Genomic DNA, 19,545 nt, shown 5'->3' with positions numbered 1-19,545 from the left:
AGGGAGGGAGGGAGGCATTATGATGCGGTGGAAGGAACCCAGCCTCTAAAGTCCCAGCTCTGCCGCTTGCCTGCTGTGTGACCCTGGGCAAGTCACTCGACCTCTCTGGGCCTAGTTTTCCCCCTCTATGAGCTGGGAATACCACCGTCCCCACCGCAAAGGGCTGCAGTGACACAGGACATGACTGACTGCGTGTCACGCATCTGGCCCCGTGCCCGGCGGGCAGAAAGCACTCAGTATGCTTGTCCTTATGTGGGGCTCAGGGGGCCAGGCCAGAGGGATGAGGCCATGGTTTCTCGTTCCATTTCAGGGCCTCCCAGGTCTGCAAGGCCCTCCTGGATTTTCTGGGCCAAAGGGTCCCCCTGTAAGTGAGTGCACCCTAATTGGGGGTGGCCTGGAGGGAAGCCAGGGAGTGGGGAGACTCCTTAGTCATGCCTCGTCTCTCTCCTACCTTGTCCCCCAGGGCCCCCAGGGGAAAGATGGACGTCCTGGGCACCCTGGTCAGAGAGGAGAATTGGTGAGTGGCCTCTGGACTTCTGACCCCTGACCCCATTAGGCTCTCTAGTTCTTCCTCCTGTGTGACACCCCTTTTAATTTTTTTCCCCCAGGGCTTCCAAGGTCAGACGGGCCCACCTGGACCAGCTGGTGTCGTGGGTCCCCAGGTCAGAACGGACCCCACAGGTCTTCCCAGTTGGGAGATATGTGGGGGGAAGCGCATCTCAGACAGCCCCTCCCCCAGTGCTGGACCACCTCCATTCGAGATAAACTTCCTTGCTCTTCAGGGAAAGACAGGAGGAGCTGGACCTCGGGGTGAGAGGGGCCCCCCAGGCCCTCCTGGACCTCCCGGTGAACAAGGTCTTCCGGGCCTGGAAGGCAGAGAGGGTGTCAAGGTGAGAGCCCGCCCCCTAGGAAGTCTCGAAGTTTCCCCAGTGGCCCCGTGCCGCCCCAGGCCTCAGAATCCACCCCGTGGGGGAGGGGGCCCAGATTCACAGAATCCACCCCGTGGGGGAGGGGGCCCAGATTCACAGACTGGGAGGAAACACCCCTTCTCTGGAGCCTGACCTTCCTCCTCTGCACTCCTACAGGGGGACCTGGGACCACCGGGACCCCTTGGGAAGGAAGGACCACCTGGACCCAGGGGCTTCCCCGGCCCCCAAGGAGCCGCTGGGGACCCAGTGAGTATCCTTTGGAGGCCCCCCCCCCACAAATGTACCTGGCTGGGCTGTGAAGCGGAAGAGGAGGGGGGGCTCTGGGGAGGGACATGGTGGTGGCATCCTGGGGACAACCATGAAAGTAAAGGAGGGGCCTGGAGGAGATAGACCCCTGAGCCTCAGTGCCCAGGAAGCAGGGGGGAACCGTGAGCCTCCAGAAGGAAGACAGAGCATACCCTTGGGTGTCTCTTGACTGAATCATCTCCTCCCTCAGGGACCTATTGGTTTAAAGGGTGACAAAGGCCCCCTGGGCCCTGTTGGAGCCAACGTAAGTGTAACCCCATCTGCTGGGTGGGGGGCCGGGTGGAAGGGCCTTGGGGCATCTGGGGAGCTGGGCATTGCCATGATTAAGTCCACTATCTTGGGTGTCAAACAGGCTTGGGTCACACCCATGACCTCGGTTTTCTCACCTGTAACATGGCCCCATCCGTGAGATGATCCGTCCCACACTTACTGCATGCCAGACATCAGCATATAAAAACCTCCTTTCTCCTGGAGCTTGTATTCTAGTTGGGGAAATAAAGAATCAGTGGTGATGAATAGCACAGAAAAGGGGGAGTAGGGAGAGAGCCTTGAAATGAGCTGGACAAGGAAGGCCTCCTGAGAAGGTGACATTTGAGCTGAGACCTGAGGGAGGTGAAGAAAGAGCCATGCAGAGATACAAGGGAAAAGGGTTCCAGGCAGCGGGAATAGCATGCGCAAAGGCCCTGGGGCTGGAGTGTGCGTGGCGTGTTGGAGGAAATGGTGAGGCCTGTGTGGCTGGAAGGAAGAGAGCAAGGGGGTGAGTGGGAGGCAGAGAGGGCAGGAGGTAACGGGGCAGGTTGTGCAGGGCCTGTGTAAGGACGATTTCCCATTTCCCGAGTGAGCTGGAAGCCGTGGAAGGCTGTGAGCAGGAGGACATGTGTGCCCTGGCTCAGGTGTCCCTCTGGCCGCTGTGGGGAAGGGAACAGAGTCGATAAGACACCAGTATCTCCTTAACCCAGTTCTTGGCGGCTTGAAAGTCCTCTATCAGTGAGAACTACTTTGCTATTTTTCCTGACCCTTTACCCCTGTTTTCAGGGCTCCCCTGGGGAGCGGGGGCCACTGGGCCCAGCAGGAGGCATTGGGCTTCCTGGCCAAAGCGGAGGCCAAGGCCCTGTTGGCCCTGCAGGCGAGAAGGGGTCCCCGGTGAGTGCCTGCCCACTGCATTCCTCAAGCATCCTCAGGATCCCACATACCAGGACCTTCCCTCTTCTCTGGCCCCTGACATCCCCACTTCCACTCCCCCATCAGGGAGAACGTGGCCCCCCTGGACCCACAGGCAGAGACGGGATCCCAGGGCCCCTGGGGCTCCCCGGACCCCCTGGATCTGTTGGGCCGTCTGGCGAGGATGGGGACAAGGTGAGCGTTCATGGAGAGGGCGGGCCTCGGGGTCTCAGGGTCCGGACAGTCCCAGTTGGTCCTCCCTCATCCCGTTTCCTCTGCAGGGGGACGTGGGCCCCCCTGGGAACAAAGGGATCAAAGGCGACAGAGGGGATGCGGTGAGTGTGGGGCCCCAGGGAGGGAGGTGGTCCTGGGAGGAGGCAGAGGGGTGTGAGGGGTGGGGTGGGTAGCTGGGGCCCCGAGACAATGGGGAGGGTGCTGGGGTGGACCCCCTCCTCTCGCTTTCCTTGGTGGCGTCATTCTGTCTGTGACTCTGCGTGGCTCTGAGGCATCGCATCCCCAGCTTCCCCCCTAGGGCTTCAGCCACGGTGCACAGCGTCTGTGAGCCAGCTCGGTCCCTGGAGGGACCTCTGGGCAAAAGTCCTGTTGGGCCAAGCTCAGGATGATGTCTGTGTCTGATCCTGTCAGTTGACAGCTAGGAACGCAGGGTTGTGCAAGAAGCACGTGTTGCTTCCTGGTGGGTGGAGTGGGAGGCAGTGATTGTCATCTTGAGTGCCCTCCTAATCTTGAACTTGAGCTGTTTTTTTTTGGCTGTGTTCCCTCCACCAGGGCCCACCTGGACCAACAGGAGTACGGGGTCCTGTGGGACACCCAGGCTCCCCGGTGAGTGTTCCTTGCTTTGTGACCCTCCCCTGGATCCCAGATAGGAAGGCACAGGGTTCTCCTCCATGACCCAGACCCAAACTCAACCCCAACCCTGATCTGCCCCTCCATGCTGACATCCAGCAGGAGCTCCCCCCAGAATCCGGCCCAATCCCAATCTCAACCTGAATCCTGAAGGCCCTCGCAGTCCCAGTCTTAACCCGACCCATGACCTTAACCTCAATCCCAACTCAAACTTTTATCTTCAAATCTGAACCTTGACCCCATCCTACCCTTAACCCCAACTCTGACCCACCCTCCAATGCTGACCCCAAACCTGAACTCAAACTTTGAATCTGACCTTGGCCCCAACCTGAAACTCAACCCTAAATTCCGTCTCAGCCCCATCATGACCTTGACCTCAACTCACCACCCGATGCCCGTCTCACCACCCAATACCCATGTGAAAACTTTGACTCAGCCCTTGACTTAATTCCCAAACTCTGACCCTTAGCCTGCTCCGCTCAGTCCTCACTTTGACCCTGGGCCTATCTCCAACCCTTGACCCAGACCCTACCTGTGCCCGGCTTCTGTCCTTCTCCCAGGGAGCAGATGGGGCTCAGGGACGCCGGGGACCGCCAGGCCTCTTTGGGCAGAAAGGAGATGACGGAGTGAGAGGCTTCGTGGGGCTGATTGGCCCCCCTGGCCTGCAGGTGGGTGTCTGCGTCTGGGGGTGTAGCCTCTTTCCTTGCATTCTGTGTTCCAATCTTTCTTCTTTTTTCCACAGGGGTTGCCAGGTCCTCCTGGAGAGAAAGGGGAGGTCGGAGACGTAGGGTCCATGGTATGGACAACCTGGGGAAGGTGGGAGGGGGAAGAGGGTAGCAGAGGGGTGGTGGCCATTACATCGGTTCTGGGGGGGGGGCGGTGTCACAGGGCACATTGTCATTTTAAGGTGATGCCAGTCACCAACATTAAGGCTGGTGTCTGTGCTTAGTGGTGCCTTTGGGGAGTCCTGAGGTCACGGATGCTATGCTGACTGTCCCACAGGGTCCCCACGGAGCTCCAGGGCCTAGGGGTCCCCACGGCCCCAGTGGATCAGAGGTGAGGACTCGGTGGGGGATGGGGCAGGAGGCCTGAGAGGTGGGGCCCTCCATTTCCCAAAAATGGGCTGTTGGGATCCCACAGTCCCACTTCTACCTCTTGCTGTCTCTCCAGGGCCCTCCAGGGCTGCCTGGGGGAGTTGGTCAGCCGGGCGCTGTGGGCGAGAAGGTGAGAGAAAGGGGGCAGGGGGCTGCCTAGGGTGGGGGAGGCACAGCCAGTCCTGCCTGGGGGTGGCTGTTCTGGGGAGCTCCTCCCTGTGCTTCATTATCAGACCTCTCCCTACCCTGACTTTGCCTCCTGCAGGGTGAGCCAGGGGAGGCTGGAGACCCAGGACCCCCAGGGACCCCAGGCATCCCTGTGAGTGACTGTGTCCTATACCCCTGCACCCATCTCAGGGAACCCCTGACCCCTGGGCATCTGGGGGCACCCTGACCTCTGGGCAGGCCTGAGTCAGCCACTGACCCAGGACCTATGGGATACCCATAGTTATCTTGATGACAGAGCCCTGGAAGGTCTCAGATAGGGCTGCTACATAGAGTTCTTCAGGTTGTACACCTGCAGGAGGGTGTGGGGCTGGGGGTGCAGGTAGGGGCTCAGATCCAAGCCATGAACCCGGAGTGGGGGATGAACTTCCCAGAGGGATCCCCTTTCCTAATTCACTCCAGTGTGGCATGTGGGCTAGACCAGCCTTGGTCATGATCTCTGAGCAACTGGACCATCCTGGCCCCTGACTCTGATAAATCCTAGATAACCTTTGACCTCTGACCCTTGGACAGAGGGTCTAGCTCCTCTGACCCCTGGCCCCAGGAAAGTCCCAGACCACCCAGATTCCTGAGTCCAGGGATGCTAACCATTGACCTTTAAAGAGTCCAGGCTATTCTGACCTCTGACCTCTGTTTCTGCAAAGGGGCCCAAGGGAGAAATTGGTGAAAAGGGGGACTCAGGCCCATCTGGGGCTGCTGGACCCCCAGGCAAGAAAGGCCCCCCTGGAGAGGATGGAGCCAAAGGGAACGTGGTGAGTCCCGGGAGAGGTGGAGGCAGAGATCGGGGAGGGGCACTTGCGTCCACTTGAACCTGCTCCCTAACTTCTATTGAGGGGGTTCCTCCTCCAATGTGCTGATTCCCCGAGCAACCCAGAATGTGGCTGAATACTGAACGAATGGATGGTTATATGTTCCTGTATGGGGTGCAACTTGCTCCCACACGGAAAGATTCTGAAAGTGTTGGAACTGTTGAGATTGATGCCCGGAGTTGGGGCTGATGTGGGATTTGGCCTTAGGGTGGTGGTTGAGGCCCTCCCACCATCGCAGTGGGGCTTGGGGTGGGGTGGGAGGGCAGTGAGGAGCTTCAGGATCTATGGAACCTCAAGTTGGATCTGACCCCTTTTCTGAGGGTCAGTCCTATCTGTGAGTCCTGAGCTGGGAGTTGCCTGGAGCACAAAGTGAAGTGATGCATGTCATGGGCTTAGCTCAGCACCTGGGCACGTTAGACTCTGGAATGTTCACTCTCCCAGGGCGGGGATTTTGTGTTTTGTTCACTAGCATATCCTCAGCAGTCCAAGCTGTGCTTGGGGGCAGTTCATTTGTCAAATAAATGAATGAATGCCCGATAATTCAGAGAGGTGATTATTCCTCGTTCTGTCTTCCAGGGCCCCACTGGGCTCCCAGGAGATCTAGGACCCCCCGGAGACCCTGGAGTTTCGGTGGGTGTGAGGCGCCCCCCTACAAGCCCCCACATATTCCTAATTCTTTTCCCATCTCCCCACCCTCCACAGACTTGTGCAAGGTCAGTGGGGCAAGTAACCTTCACGTTTCCCCCCCAAATTCTTAAGTGCCTCCATGATCCCTGCCCCCCCCCCCACAGGGTATCGATGGCTCCCCAGGAGAGAAGGGAGACCCTGGTGATGTTGGCGGACCGGTGAGTAGGGGAGCAGAGGGTGTGGTGCTGGTAGAGAGGGGCATTGGGGTGGGTGAGTGGGTGAACCGGGGTGAACCGGGGGAGTCAGAGGAAGTAGGTGGATGAGGTGCCCAGGACCCCTGTAGATGCACTTGCTTCGCCTCTCTGAGCCTTCACCATGAATGTGAGCGGCTTCAAGGAAGAGGTGGGAGATGGCTGGTGTTGGCATGATGTCTGGGGAAGGCTATCTGGATCAGAGGCATCTTGAAATATAGTCATGCTCGACCAACATGAGCTAATACTCTCCTGGTGCTGTTATATATCCGTAGGGTCCACCTGGGGCTTCTGGGGAACCTGGCCCCCCTGGGCCTCCTGGCAAGAGGGTGAGTGAGACCTGCCTCCTGGCTCCATCCTTGCCCCCCCCCATCCCCACAGACCCCTATCACCTCCACAGGCCCCCCTAATCCCCACAGACCCCTATCACCTCCACAGGCCCCCTTTACCCCCAAAGCTCCCCCCGCCACGTACTCTTTCCCTCCTCAGGGTCCTTCAGGCCGCATGGGTCGAGAAGGCAGAGAAGGGGAGAAAGGGGCCAGGGTGAGTACCCCCACCCAGGGAAGGGTCCCTGTGCTGACACTTGACCGATATTTTTTTGGACCATCAGAATGGGTGTCCCAGTACCCTCCTCCTCCCTGATGGTTGTTGACTTGGAGGTCAGGAGAAAGTTTCCCTCTGACTCTTTCTCCTCTTCCCTTGCCCTGGTCTATCAGGGGGAGCCAGGTCCTGATGGACCCCCAGGGATGACAGGCCCAGTGGGGGCTCGAGGGCCCCCTGGACGTGTGGGGCCTGAGGGTCTTCGAGGGATCCCCGGCCCCGTGGTGAGTGGGGCGAGAACAGGGATGGGGTGGGGTGGGAACAGGCCCTCTCTGTATTCTCTTATCCTATACTTTTTCATCCCAATCTGGAGCAGCTGACCCTGGCCGGGGTGTGGGGGCATCCACACTGAGTTCTGGCCGAGGGCAGCATCCCCGTGTTCTGCTTCATCCTAGGGTGAACCAGGCCTCCTGGGACCTCCTGGGCAGATGGGCCCTCCTGGACCCCTGGTAAGAGACTTCTTTGTCCCGGATGTCCTGGCACTGAGAACCACACTGGGTGTCCAGAGACCGTCCAGTGACTGTGGGTGCTGGTAGTGCAGGCTGACCCCTCACTGACTATCCATCCTCAGTCTACCCCGACCATCTATACTAACCATCTATTCTGACCACTTATCTTGATGGTCTACCCTGACCGACCACGCTGACCCTCCATCTTGATGGTCTGCCCTGACCGACCACGCTGACCCTCCGTCTTGATGGTCTGCCCTGACCGACCACGCTGACCCTCCATCTTGATGGTCTACCCTGATCGTCTACACTGAGCCTCCGTCTTGGTGGTTCGTACTGACCACAGTGACGCTCCATCTTGATAGGCCAAACTGACCATCTATCTTGCTAGTCTACCCTGACCCCCCACACTGATCCTGACCACTGACCATCCATACCGGCCATGCTCCAACCCCTTCGTTATCCCTTGTCATTCCTCCTCTCTCCTGACCATCCCCATGACCCCATCCCTGGTAGTTCCCACTTGAAATCTGGGTAATTTCCTCTTTGACTATCCCTTGATCACCCACATGAACCTTGAGATTTCATGTTTGAGACTCACTAACTGAGCCTCACCCTCCTTCCAGGGGCCCTCTGGCCTTCCAGGATTGAAGGGGGATGCTGGCCTCAAGGGGGAAAAGGTAAGGGTACATCCTTCCACTGTTCTTGCCCCATCTCCTCCACCTTTACCTCCCTCCTGGGCCAGAGGGCTGGCGGGTTGGGGTCTCCTCTGCTCCCACACTCATTACCCCAAGGCTCTAGAAGAAAAGTCCACCAGCATCCCCCCAACCATATTTCTCTCCCCATATGTACCTCTCTTGTCTTCCAGGGCCACATTGGATTAATTGGCCTTATCGGCCCCCCTGGGGAAGCTGGTGAGAAAGGGGATCAGGGGTTGCCAGGCGTGCAGGGCCCCCCTGGACCCCAGGGAGAACCTGTGAGTTCTATCCCAAGTGGGGAGAATGTGTTCAGAGGAAGGGGTGGGTGGGGAGGCAGAACTGGGGCTTATTTGGAGACTGCACGTTTGGGAAGCCTGGGTCTAGAATGATGGGGGTTGTGTCTGGGGAAAATGGGGGACTCTATCTGGGATTTGCACGTTGGAGGCTGTGTCTGTGGCTTGTTCTTTTGAGGGGACTAGAGGCTTGTCTGGGGGATGTGCCTGGATCATAGGGGTGAACTCCATCAATGATGACCTTGATGTCCTTTCTTCAGGGTCCCCCCGGTCCCATCGGCTCTCTGGGCCACCCTGGGCCCCCAGGCGTGGTGGTGAGTAAGAGGGGTTTGTGGGGTGGGGTTACTGTGGTGGGCCAGCTGGGACTCCAGCCCTTCTGTCTCTACCCCACAGGGTCCTCTGGGACAGAAAGGCTCCAAGGGGTCCCCGGTGAGTATACGCTGTCCCTTGGGCTCCCACATCCCGGCTTCCCGCCCCCTTCAACTTCACCACACCCTCAGTGCCTTTGCATTTGTTCGTTTTTCAGTCAATCATGCGTTCAATGGATATTTATTCAACACCTACCATTGTATTTTATCAAATCTAAGATGCCATCAATTGTAAGATGCGCCATTATTTTAGAAACTACTATGAACGAAAGCAGTTTTGACAAGGAGACTATGATTTGCCAAAGATGTTAAGATGTTAATTTCAGAGATGTTAAACTATGAAAAGAAAATGTGCATTTTATACTTGGTGCTAAACTGTGCATGTCCTTCGCCCAGTGCTGTGTGTGAGTGTGTATGTGTGTGTGTGAGAGTGTGTATGTGTGAGAGTGTGTGTGAGAGTGTGTGTGTGTGAGAGTGTGTGTGTGTGAGCGTGTGTGTGTGTTGGCAGGAACGGGTCTCCACAGACAGAGTTCACGCCCAAGTCACTTCTCCCTACAGGGATCCTTTGGTCCCCGTGGCGATACTGGCCCCCCGGGACCCCCCGGCCCCCCGGTAAGTTCCCCAGGGAGTATGTTGGAGTGTCCCACTGGGTCCCCCAGTGCCCAGAAGTGGGTGGGGCACACAGCAGGTGTTCAGGGCCTGCAGGTGGGGAGGAGGTACCTTGAAAGCTGAAGGAGTGTCTGGGCTGTGTTGGGGGTTTAGGGGGACACCCATGGGGGCTCTGACTGGGTCTCATCTTGCTTGGCTCTGTCTCCCCCCCCATCTCTCTCTCTCTCTGTCTCTCTCCATCTCTTCATCTCTCCTGGCCTTTTGCTGTCTCTTCCAAATACTTGTTCCCCTGTTTTGTCTGTGTTTCTCTCTCTCTTCTGTGCATGCTCTCTCTCTCTGCTTCCCTTGCCTCACCTGTGGATCTCCCCTTCGCTGTGTTATTACTTCGGCTTTTCCCCATCTCTGGGTCTTTCGTCTCTCCCTCCTGTGTGTGTCTGTCTCTGTCTCTGTCTGCCTCTCCATCTCCCCCCCCCTTGTGTATCTCCCCCTCCCCTTTCTTACCGTTCCCCACCCCCGTGTCTCTTTACCTCCCATGTCTCTCTCATCTTGGCTTGTCTCTCTCCTGTGTCTCTGTTCTCCTCCCCTCCATCCCCACCCCTGCTCAGGGTTCCCCAGCTGAGCTGCATGGGCTGCTCCGGCGCCGGCGCTCTCTCCCAGGCCCAGGGGCGGTAGAGGCCCCGGAGGGCGGCCTGGAGGAGGTGCTGGCCTCACTCACTTCGCTGGGCTTTGAGCTGGAGCAGATGCGGCGCCCTCCGGGCACAGCTGAACGCCCGGGCCTTGTGTGCAGTGAGCTGCACCGCAACCACCCACACCTGCCTGATGGTGAGGTCCCTCCCTGGCTGGGTGGGGAGGAAGCCTGTGGGGTGCCGCCCCTGCTCACTCACCCACCTGGCTCTGCGGCAGGGGAATACTGGATTGACCCCAACCAGGGCTGTGCGAGGGACTCGCTCAGGGTTTTCTGCAACTTCACGGCAGGAGGAGAGACCTGCCTCTATCCCGACAAGAAGTTTGAGATGGTGAGTGCCTGGAGGAGGTGGGGAAGAAATGGGGCTCCGGAAACCATCCCAAAGCTCCCCATCACCAAAGGCTATATCCCCTGCCTCCCCTCCCTACCCAACGCACATACCAGGCTTTGTCTGGGACCTTACCCTTCCTTCAGGCAACACTTATTGAGCACCTACTGTATGCCAAGTCCTGTGAAGGGCTGGGACTACAGCAGAGAATCAAAAACAAAACAAAACAAAACTCTGCTTTTATGGAGCTTACCTTCTATGAGGAAAGACAGACCAAAAACATCTAGTAAAGAAAGTGGAAATGGTGGCAAATCTTTAAATAGGGTGTATGTGTGCCAGGCTGTTCTAAGCACTTGGCTGCATTAGCACTGAGTCTGGCCACCTGGTGTGGGGTGCAGGTGCCATCATCCCCAGAGAGAGAAGCTAAGGCCCAGAGAAGTGATGGGATTACCCCAAGGCAGGCTGGCTCCAGAGACCCAGCCCTTAACCACCACCTCTTGACCTGCTATATCATAGGCCCACGGACTCATTCCCCTCCAGGCTGTGGGTTGGGAGGTGAGACCACGTGGTTTCCCAGGAACACTGGGGTTCTCTCGCAGGGAGCCCTGAGCCTCAGCCTCCCACACCAAACACCAGGCTCAGCAGCATAGGGCCCCGGGCGAGCAGCACCAGCTCTAGAACCCTGGGTTGGGATACAGATGGCATCTCAGTTTTTTTATCTGTAAAATGGGGATCGAGACAGTATCTGCCTCAGGATGGTTATACAGTTGAGGTGCTGATGCACGTGTCAGGAACGCTGATAAAACATGGACTTGTGCTGTGCTCTCTACGGCCGCTAAGACCTGTAGCCAGCACAGAGCCTGCAGAAATGCACGCTGATGGCCTTCTTACTGCTTTTTGTTATTTTTGACTGTTCAGAGCCCTGGTTTAGTAGGAGCTCAAGCCCCCCACCCCCATGGGAATTTAGATAAGCCTAGACTCCCAAGTCGTGTAGGACTTGACCTCTAAACGGTTGCTGGTACCTGAAGCCTGAGCTGCTCTCACCAGTTCACCTTTGTCCTGCCCAGAGGTGCTGGGGACGGGACTGAGGAATGATCCAGGGTTGGGTTCCCCAGACACAGACCCTGAGACAAGGATTTGAGGGCAGGTCATTGATTTAGGAGGAGATCTCAGGAGGCACCAGGAGAGCAGAGGAGGGAAGTGAGAGGGGCTGGGGGAGGCGGCCAATGCAGATTAAAATGTCACCATTGGGCACTAACGGCTCAGTTCTACTGGGGGACTTCCAGGACGCCGGCGGGAGAGGGAGCCAGGCGTTTATCCACCAACTCTTATCAGTCATTAGTTGAGGGCTGCCTCAGAGGGCAGGGACCCCCAGTCCCTTGGGCTGCCTGGCGCACCAGCCAAGCTCACTTCCGTGGCCAGAGAACAGCCCAAGAGTCCTGGCTATACAGGCTGCAACTTTCGGTGTGGGGAGGTAAATGCAGGAAAGACCTCGCTGGCACCCAGGGCATCTTCTACGCTGACTACATCCTCCCATCCCCAGGTAAAAATGGCCTCCTGGTCCAGGGAAAAGCCGGGAAACTGGTATAGCACATTCCGTCGAGGGAAGAAGGTGAGTTGCTGGAGGCCAAGGTGGGGGATAGTATGAAAACTGGTGGGAACTGGTGCCGGGGCTCTGAGGGGTGAAAGGAAGAGGGAAGACTCAACCCTGCCTTCATGGTGATTGCAGGCTCGGTGGAGGTGGCAGATTGGGGGCGGGGGCAGCATCAGATGTGTGATGGAGGAGGCGCAGGGTATGGTGGAAATCCAGAGGCAGTGCTGGAAGTGCCAGAGGCTTCCTGGTAGCAGTCACAGATCAGCTGAGGCCTGGACAATGAGCTGGGTCAGCAAATTAGGGAGGACAAGGAAAAGTGTCACAGGTAGAGGGAACAGCGTACACGAAGGCCCAGAGTTAAAAGAGGGTCTGGTGAATTTCAGGAGAAAGCCACTTGCTCTGATCTAGAAAGTGTGAAGGGGAGTGTGGTAAGAAAGGAGGTGGGGGTAGGTAGGTGAGGGCTAGGCCTACCTCCCCCAGAAAGACCTGTGAGCAGTGGGGAGCCATGGAATGTGTTTAAGTGAGGGAAGGACCCAAATCTAATCTCTCTGTTAGAAAAGTGCCTCTGGGACTGGTGAGGATGGGGTGGAGGAGACTGGTATATTGGTCCAAGAGAGTGAAGAGGTATGTTGGTCCAAGAGAATGAAGAGGTAGTCCAGGCTGGAGCTGGTGCTATGCGGGGGGGAGGGGGGGAGGGCATGGCATGGAACATCTAGGAAGGAAGTCAATAGGACCTAGTCATTGCTGAGATGGAGGGCGGGGAGGAGAGTGTTGGTGGGCTGGTGCCTGGGGGGATTCTGAGATACGTAAATGAGAAGAGGAACAGCCTTGATGGGTGGGGGGAACTTGGGTTCAATTTGGGATTTGTTTATGTAACACACATGTATATGCTAAGCACCAGAAAGGTAGCAGCAAATAAAACCCAGCTCCTGACTTCATGAAGCTGATACTCCACCAGGAACATAACCAAGGAAACAGGCAGACAATAACCAAAGAAACAAAGTTATAATATAGTGTGGGGGTATCTTGGTTTGGGTTCCCCCAAAACAGACCCTTTGACAAAGACTCGGTTGCAAGTACTTTATCTGGGAGGTGATTGTGGAAAATATCAGTCGGGGAACGTGGAAATGAAACAGAGAAGAAAAGGAAGCCAGAAGGGATGTATTACCCAGGCAGTTATCTCAAGCCCATGATATGTTAATAATATATTTTATTTGACCCAGTGCATCTAAAAGAGTGTCATAGCAATATAAAGGTTACTGAGGCATTTTAAATTTCTTCCCTCCGAGTTCTGCAGAGTCTGATGCATATTTTACATTTATAGCGCATTGTAATTTGGGTACTAAATTTCATTGGAAGTTCTTGATCCATACTTAGATTTCATAAAATCTGCAGTTGAAAAGGTAGATTCGCATATACTCAAGTTGTTCCACACCTAAGTTTTCTGATAACTGGACTGAGGCTCAATTATTAGTTATGAATTAAATAAAGTAAAACAAAATAATTAAATGATTTTAAATCAAACGATTAACTAACATTTGAAGCAGTTTCCACCTCATTGGGTGCATTTCAAGTGCTCAGCAGCCACGTGTGCCTAGGGGGGCTCTCCAGGGAACCATGGGTGCTGGATGGCTGGTGGGGCCACCCAAAGAAGGGGACGAGGCAGAGGTGGCAGGTTCGAGAACCTGGGAGGTTGGGTCCTCAGAAAGAGTAGGGGTGACTGGGGCACCCTCACCTCCTGCTTTGTCCCTCCCCCAGTTCTCCTACGTGGACGCTGATGGGTCCCCGGTGAGTGTGGTCCAGATGACCTTCCTAAAGTTGCTGAGCGCCACGGCCCACCAGAGCTTCACCTACTCCTGCCAGAACTCTGCCGCCTGGCTGGACGAAGCTGCAGGGGACCACAGCCGCTCCCTCCGCTTCCTGGGAGCCAACGGGGAGGAGCTTTCTTTCAACCAGCCGGCAGCAGCCACCATCACTGTCCCCTATGATGGCTGCCGGGTAAGGGGAGGGGCAGGGGCTGGCCAGGGTGGGAGGGGCCTTGGCTGCCCTCCTACTAACTCGCCATTCTGTCTTCCCGTGGTCAGCTCCGGAAGGGACAGACGAAGACCCTCTTGGAGTTGAGCTCTTCCCGAGTGGGCTTTCTGCCTCTGTGGGATGTGGCGGCTACTGACTTTGGCCAGACGAACCAGAAGTTTGGGTTTGAACTGGGCCCTGTCTGTTTTAGCAGCTGAGAGTCTCGGGGTGGGAGGGACAATGAGGGAGCCCCCCACGGGGCACTTTTGGTGCTGAGGCTTTGAAGCCATCATATTTATCATATCCTGTGACTGTGGAGCCAGGGGAGAGTCTGCTCCTCACGGTCAAGCAATATTCTTTCTCCATTCCAGGGGGCTGGGGGGCTGCACACCCCTGGCCCAAGAGTCCGGCTTCCTCCTCACTGCACCGCAGCTGACATACTGTAGTCTGGCTCTTTCTCCCCTCTATGCCCACCCAATCCTCACCTCCCCACCCCTGATGCCCCATGCAATGAACTTCTAACTCAGAGCTGATGAATGCCCCCCCCCCACACCTGCCTCCCCATTCCCTGGGCAGTGCTCTCAACACCCTGTGGTGCTACCCTTTCCAATAGTTAAGCACTGGATGTCTCCTGATCCCAGGCTGGGACCCCTTCACTCATTCCTATTTTCAGGTGGGTTCACAGTGAAGGAACTGAAGTCAGACTACAGAGGGAAGTGGGACTTCCCTGGACTGAGCTGTGTGTTCCTTCTGCTGCCTCCGCCCAGCTCTGAATACTGCCCCCCGCCCATATCTCCCCAAACGCACCTTGCCATGCCAGGTGGGATGGGGGCCAAGATGGTGGGGGTGAATCAGGATCCTAATGGTGCTGCCCTATTTATACCTGGGTCTGGATTAAAAGGGAAAATCCCCTCTGTTGTATATTTAATCTGCTTCCTCCTTAGGGAAGGCTGGGATATGATGAGAGAGATTCTAGCATGATCCCCACTCCTCCAGGGCCATAGGGCATGTTTGGCATCTCAAGTCTGAGAATAAACCGGTGAACTGTGTCCCTGTGTCTTTCCTCTAGTCCTGGCTGTATCTTTCTTAAGGTCAGGCTCTTGTCTCACCTGAGGTATCTGCCACCACCGGTCTTAATTGCGTCTTTTGGTAGAGGTGGCTTTGGGAGGTGGGGGCATCCAATTATAATGGTGCTCACTGAAGATGTTGGGTCTGTTTACCAATTCAGGCCCCTAGAAGAAAAGTTGAAAATCGCCAGATCGCTAAGAGACATCTTAAGTGTTTTTGCCATAAAAAAAGAAATGGTAATTATGTGATGTGGTGCAGATGTTAGCTAATGCTATAGTAGTAATCATTTTGCAATATGCAAGTGTATCAAATCAACAGGTTGTATGTCTTAGACTTACACAATATCATATGTCAATTCTATGTCAATAAAGCTGGAAAAAATTGTGAACCTATCAGGAAGACCTCAAACTTTGAAAAAGAAAGAGGAGGGGAGGGAGGGAGGGAGGGAGACAGAATAGCTAGATCTCCATGTTGACCTTGATTAGTCCTGGAGTCACTGGCTGAGCTGAGGGTGAGGGAATGGATCAAGAGGTGACATGGGATGTGGTTTGGGTTTGATATAAAATGGCTAGAGGTGAAACTTGTGGGTGGCAGTTCAGGAGATGAGTTGGGGGTAGACAGAATTGAGTTAGAAGTGGAGCCTTGAGGTGCACTGGATATTGGGGGGTAGGTATTGGGTGAGTTACATTGAAGATGGATTGAAGATGAGTCTAGAGGTTGGTTTGAGTGAGTTGAATGAGTTTAAGGTTGTGGATTAATGATGGGATCTGCTGAGTTGGAGGTTGGGCCATCAGTGGATTGAGGTCAGGGTTTGTAATTAGATGTTGGATTGACAGGAATGAGGGTTGATTTGGGAAGTAGGATGAACGGAGTAGAGGTAAGTAGGGGTTGCTGTGAATGGGGAGTGGGGATTGGCAGTTTGGTAAGTCAAGATGGCACCAGTTAAGATGAAAGTTGGGTTTGAGGTAGTTTGAATTGGGGGTTAGATGGTGGGTTGAGGTTTTCTTTTAAATAGATTTATTGAGATGTAATTCACTTACCATATAATTCACCCATTTAAAGTATACAATTAAATGGTTTTCAGTATATTCACAGACTTGTGCAACATCACCACAATCAATTTTAGAACATTTTCATCACCTCAAAACGAAATCCCATATACATTAGCAGTCACTTTCCATTTCCCCCAAACCTCTCAGTGGTAGGCAACCGCTAATCTTTCTGTCTCTATGGATTTGCCTATTCTGGACATTTCATATAAATGGAATCAAATAATATGTGGTCCTTTGGATCTGTCTGCTCTCATTTAGCATAATGGATCAAGGTTCATGTTGCAGCGTGTGTCAGTACTTCATTCCTGTTTATTGTTGAATCATATTCCATTGTCTGGATATATCACATTTTGTTTATCCATTCATCGGTTGATGGACATTGCCGAATTGAGTTGAGTTGGAGTGATGGAGGGCTGGTGTGAGTTGAGTTGGGTCAGGTGGGCTTGCGTAGTTATAGGTTTCAGGTTGGGGTGGATTGTCTCCCCAAAGCCAGGGCTTACCCTACTACCTCTGCTACCAGGTCCCATAAGGCCATCTGAATGCTTGTCCTGGGTTCCCTCATGCATTCAGTAAACATTACTGGGTCCTAACTCTATGAAGAATGTTGGGGCTCAGGAATTGATAGATGCATTTATTTTTCATTCACTTGTTTCATTCTCTTGACGGTTTACTCAGTGCCACACACTGTTCCAAATGCTAGGGTAGAAGAAAGATGTGGTCTTTCTCACTCCTTACAGGATCTTACTCCTGAGGGAGATAGAGAATAGACAAACATATAGCTATGTAGTATGATTTTAGGAAAATCAAACAAGATACAGAGTGATGGAGTGGTGGATATTTGAAAGCAGGTGGTCAGGAGAGATCTCACTGAAGAGGTAATATTTGAGCAGAGAGACCTGAAGGATGAGAGGAAAAGCCATGTGAAATTTGAGGAAGTATCCCCCCACACAGTGAAGAATCCAGAAACCCTGAAATACCGATGATGACTCTTGAGGGGATGGTGTTTCCCCTGGTTACGTCTTCTCCTGATTTGTTGCTTTTGCTGATTTTTTCACACTGTTCTATCAATCCAAATGTACACCCAGGTCTGCTTCCCATTTAGTTCCTCTTCCAAACATTCTTAACTCAACACATATGGTAACACCAATGCTATGTGTTGTCTTCCTCTTCCTGAGCACTCCTAATTGAGAACACATTTCCCAGCTTCCCTTGCAGTTAGGTTGGGGCACGCGCCTGGGTCTTGGCCAGTAGGATGTGGGTAACCATAAAACCTCCTGCTTGATCTTCTGAGCTCTTTCATTCTGTGATGACCTTGGAGATCACATCTGTAAGTAAGATGGGAGTGTCTCATATGGATCTAGAAAGGGGCCAACTTCTCTGAGCTACTGCTTGGAGAAGGAGACCTCCATCAAACAACTTGATTGCATTAAGCCCTTGAGATGTTTAAAGGTTGCTTGTTACAGCAGCTATTATTAATTATCCTAATACAGTGAACGAATCCAATTTTTACTGAAGGTCAGCATGTAAGCATGTGTGCAGACCAGGAAGTCCCACTGTAGCAACATCAGCAGATTAGAATTTAATGTTGAACATCCTTATCCTTAAAAGTCTTCACCATGGGGCGCCTGGGTGGCTCAGCAGGTTAAGCGTCTGCTTCGGCTCAGGTCATGATCCCAGGGTCCTGGGATCGAGCCCCTCATCGGGCTCCCTGCTCTGCGGGAAGCCTGCTTCTCCCTCCCCCACTCCCCCTGCTTGTGTTCCCTCTCTCACTGTGTCTCTCTCTGTCAAATAAATAAATAAAATCTTAAAAAAAAAAAGTCCTCACCATTATGAATTTGTCACTGGTGGTATGTTCCTCCCCAGTCTGGATTTCCCACGATTCTGCTGCCCTCTGCCATCTTTCGCTCCCTGACTCCTCTTCTTGCCTACCCTCCTCATTCCTTTCCTCTAAGACTGTCTACACTTGGATCAAACTTATCTCACTTTCTTATGAAGAACCATTCACAACATTTCTTGTAGACCAAATCTTTGTACCCACACAATCCATGATTAGTTCAACTAACACTATGAATAACAATGACCACGGATTGAGCATCTACATGCCAGGTCCTGTTCATCAAATGTTTTCCCTGGATGAATTAATTTATTCTTTATTACAACCTTTGAGGAAGGTTCCATTATTATACCCATTTTGCAGGTAAGGGAACAGAGTAACAGAGAGGTAGAGTAAACTTGCCCGGAGTCTAGAACTAGAGACTTTGCTAAACAAAAAGCCATCTTCTCCTTTAGGGGAATTTTTTCCAACGTTTAAAAAAAATTACATCTGGGGGGCCTGGGTGGCTGGACGGTGAAGCGTCTGAGTCTTGATTGCGGCTCAGGTCATGATCTCAGGGGCGCGAGATTGAGTCCCACATCAGGCTCTGCACTGGGTGTAGAGCCTGCTTGGGATTCTTTTTCTCCTCCCTCTGCCCCTCCCCCACCACCCGGCTTGAGTGTGTGTGTGTGTAAATAAATAAAAAAATTAAATAATTACATCTGGTAATGCAGGTCCACTGGCCTCTGCTTCTGCAATTCCAGGCCCACCTGGTGCAGGTATTTTGGAGGGGAGGAACAATTAATAGTGTAATGAGTACTCTTTAACTAGCTAAAAACTGGTTAAAGTATTAGAATCTTGGCCCTACTAAATTAAGGTAATTGACAAAGGTGTAAGGAGGGAATTCTGGGCCTCACGCTCAGCTCTGTGAATTTACCCAGCATCGTCGCCAGCACCCAGGCGGCTGCTGGGAAAACCCCCAGCTGATTTGCATATTCAGCGGCCAGAATTAATCACACCACTTGCGCTCCCTGAGCCGTTACGCGGTCTGGGTTCTGAACTGGGGCTGGGGCACGGCAGCCGGTGTGGGAGCCACCTCTGGCTTCACTCATGGCTGTAGGAGGTGGGTGGAGTAGTGAATTTTACGCATACACACAACACCATTGGAGATACTCATGCTCGGTGACATACACCGACCAACGGCGCAGAGAATCAGACCCTCATCTTGTCACATCCCAAACCCACAGGCAGACTCAGAGAGGCCAACCCACGTTAAATTTAAATCCCCATTCACCTTCAGCCAGATCCAGACATGCTGACACGCGTAGCAGGCCACACACACAGGTGCACACATCCAGTTGTGCCTGGACACACACCAAAGCCGCCCTCACACATACACACAGAGCCATGTCCATAAACCCACACTCAGATGCGCAGCCACACCTGAGACCCCCATTGTCACACCCAGAACCGCTGCATCCTGGGGTCTGCTACATGCCCGGCAGAAAGAGGGACGCACAACCCCACACAGACACCAGCCGCCAACACAAACTGCACGCACAGGCTCAGCTAAACTGATGCCATAGACGTTTCCGAGATCCCCTTCCCCACACCACACATTCATCCATTCATTCAATCAACAAATACTTATTAAGTACCTACTTGTGCCAGGCACTATTAATAGGGTCTGGGGATCCAGCAGGGAAACA

At 54.0% G+C, this 19,545-nt stretch overlaps 1 protein-coding gene across 4 annotated transcripts in view; it reads left to right on the top strand.

Moving 5' to 3' along the window:
* The window catches only part of COL5A3 (collagen type V alpha 3 chain), a 36,477-nt gene extending 21,120 nt beyond the window's left edge, over positions 1 to 15,357 (top strand). For 3 of the 4 annotated variants that reach the window (XM_025863236.2, XM_073887769.1, XM_073887768.1), the window contains 32 exons: positions 311 to 364; positions 464 to 517; positions 609 to 662; positions 783 to 890; positions 1,086 to 1,175; positions 1,426 to 1,479; positions 2,271 to 2,378; positions 2,484 to 2,591; positions 2,678 to 2,731; positions 3,183 to 3,236; positions 3,821 to 3,928; positions 4,003 to 4,056; positions 4,263 to 4,316; positions 4,431 to 4,484; positions 4,620 to 4,673; positions 5,224 to 5,331; positions 5,965 to 6,018; positions 6,180 to 6,233; positions 6,542 to 6,595; positions 6,756 to 6,809; positions 6,983 to 7,090; positions 7,262 to 7,315; positions 7,942 to 7,995; positions 8,184 to 8,291; positions 8,567 to 8,620; positions 8,700 to 8,735; positions 9,233 to 9,286; positions 9,889 to 10,105; positions 10,187 to 10,299; positions 11,840 to 11,908; positions 13,649 to 13,888; positions 13,975 to 15,357. In XM_025863236.2, the coding sequence (XP_025719021.1) occupies positions 311 to 364; positions 464 to 517; positions 609 to 662; positions 783 to 890; positions 1,086 to 1,175; positions 1,426 to 1,479; positions 2,271 to 2,378; positions 2,484 to 2,591; positions 2,678 to 2,731; positions 3,183 to 3,236; positions 3,821 to 3,928; positions 4,003 to 4,056; positions 4,263 to 4,316; positions 4,431 to 4,484; positions 4,620 to 4,673; positions 5,224 to 5,331; positions 5,965 to 6,018; positions 6,180 to 6,233; positions 6,542 to 6,595; positions 6,756 to 6,809; positions 6,983 to 7,090; positions 7,262 to 7,315; positions 7,942 to 7,995; positions 8,184 to 8,291; positions 8,567 to 8,620; positions 8,700 to 8,735; positions 9,233 to 9,286; positions 9,889 to 10,105; positions 10,187 to 10,299; positions 11,840 to 11,908; positions 13,649 to 13,888; positions 13,975 to 14,121 (2,640 nt within the window). In that variant the 3' untranslated portion in view covers positions 14,122 to 15,357. Of the gene's footprint in view, positions 1 to 310; positions 365 to 463; positions 518 to 608; positions 663 to 782; positions 891 to 1,085; positions 1,176 to 1,425; positions 1,480 to 2,270; positions 2,379 to 2,483; positions 2,592 to 2,677; positions 2,732 to 3,182; positions 3,237 to 3,820; positions 3,929 to 4,002; positions 4,057 to 4,262; positions 4,317 to 4,430; positions 4,485 to 4,619; positions 4,674 to 5,223; positions 5,332 to 5,964; positions 6,019 to 6,179; positions 6,234 to 6,541; positions 6,596 to 6,755; positions 6,810 to 6,982; positions 7,091 to 7,261; positions 7,316 to 7,941; positions 7,996 to 8,183; positions 8,292 to 8,566; positions 8,621 to 8,699; positions 8,736 to 9,232; positions 9,287 to 9,888; positions 10,106 to 10,186; positions 10,300 to 11,839; positions 11,909 to 13,648; positions 13,889 to 13,974 lie in introns of those variants that run through there. The other variant, XM_073887770.1, reaches the window with a different exon arrangement.
* The last annotated feature ends 4,188 nt before the right edge of the window (positions 15,358 to 19,545 follow it).

This window comes from Callorhinus ursinus, unplaced genomic scaffold (assembly GCF_003265705.2).
Source record: "Callorhinus ursinus isolate GAN/ISIS: 27379988/994484 unplaced genomic scaffold, GSC_fseal_2.0 scaffold82, whole genome shotgun sequence".
Lineage (NCBI taxonomy): Eukaryota > Metazoa > Chordata > Mammalia > Carnivora > Otariidae > Callorhinus > Callorhinus ursinus.
This window is presented reverse-complemented; position numbering and strand designations above follow the sequence as displayed.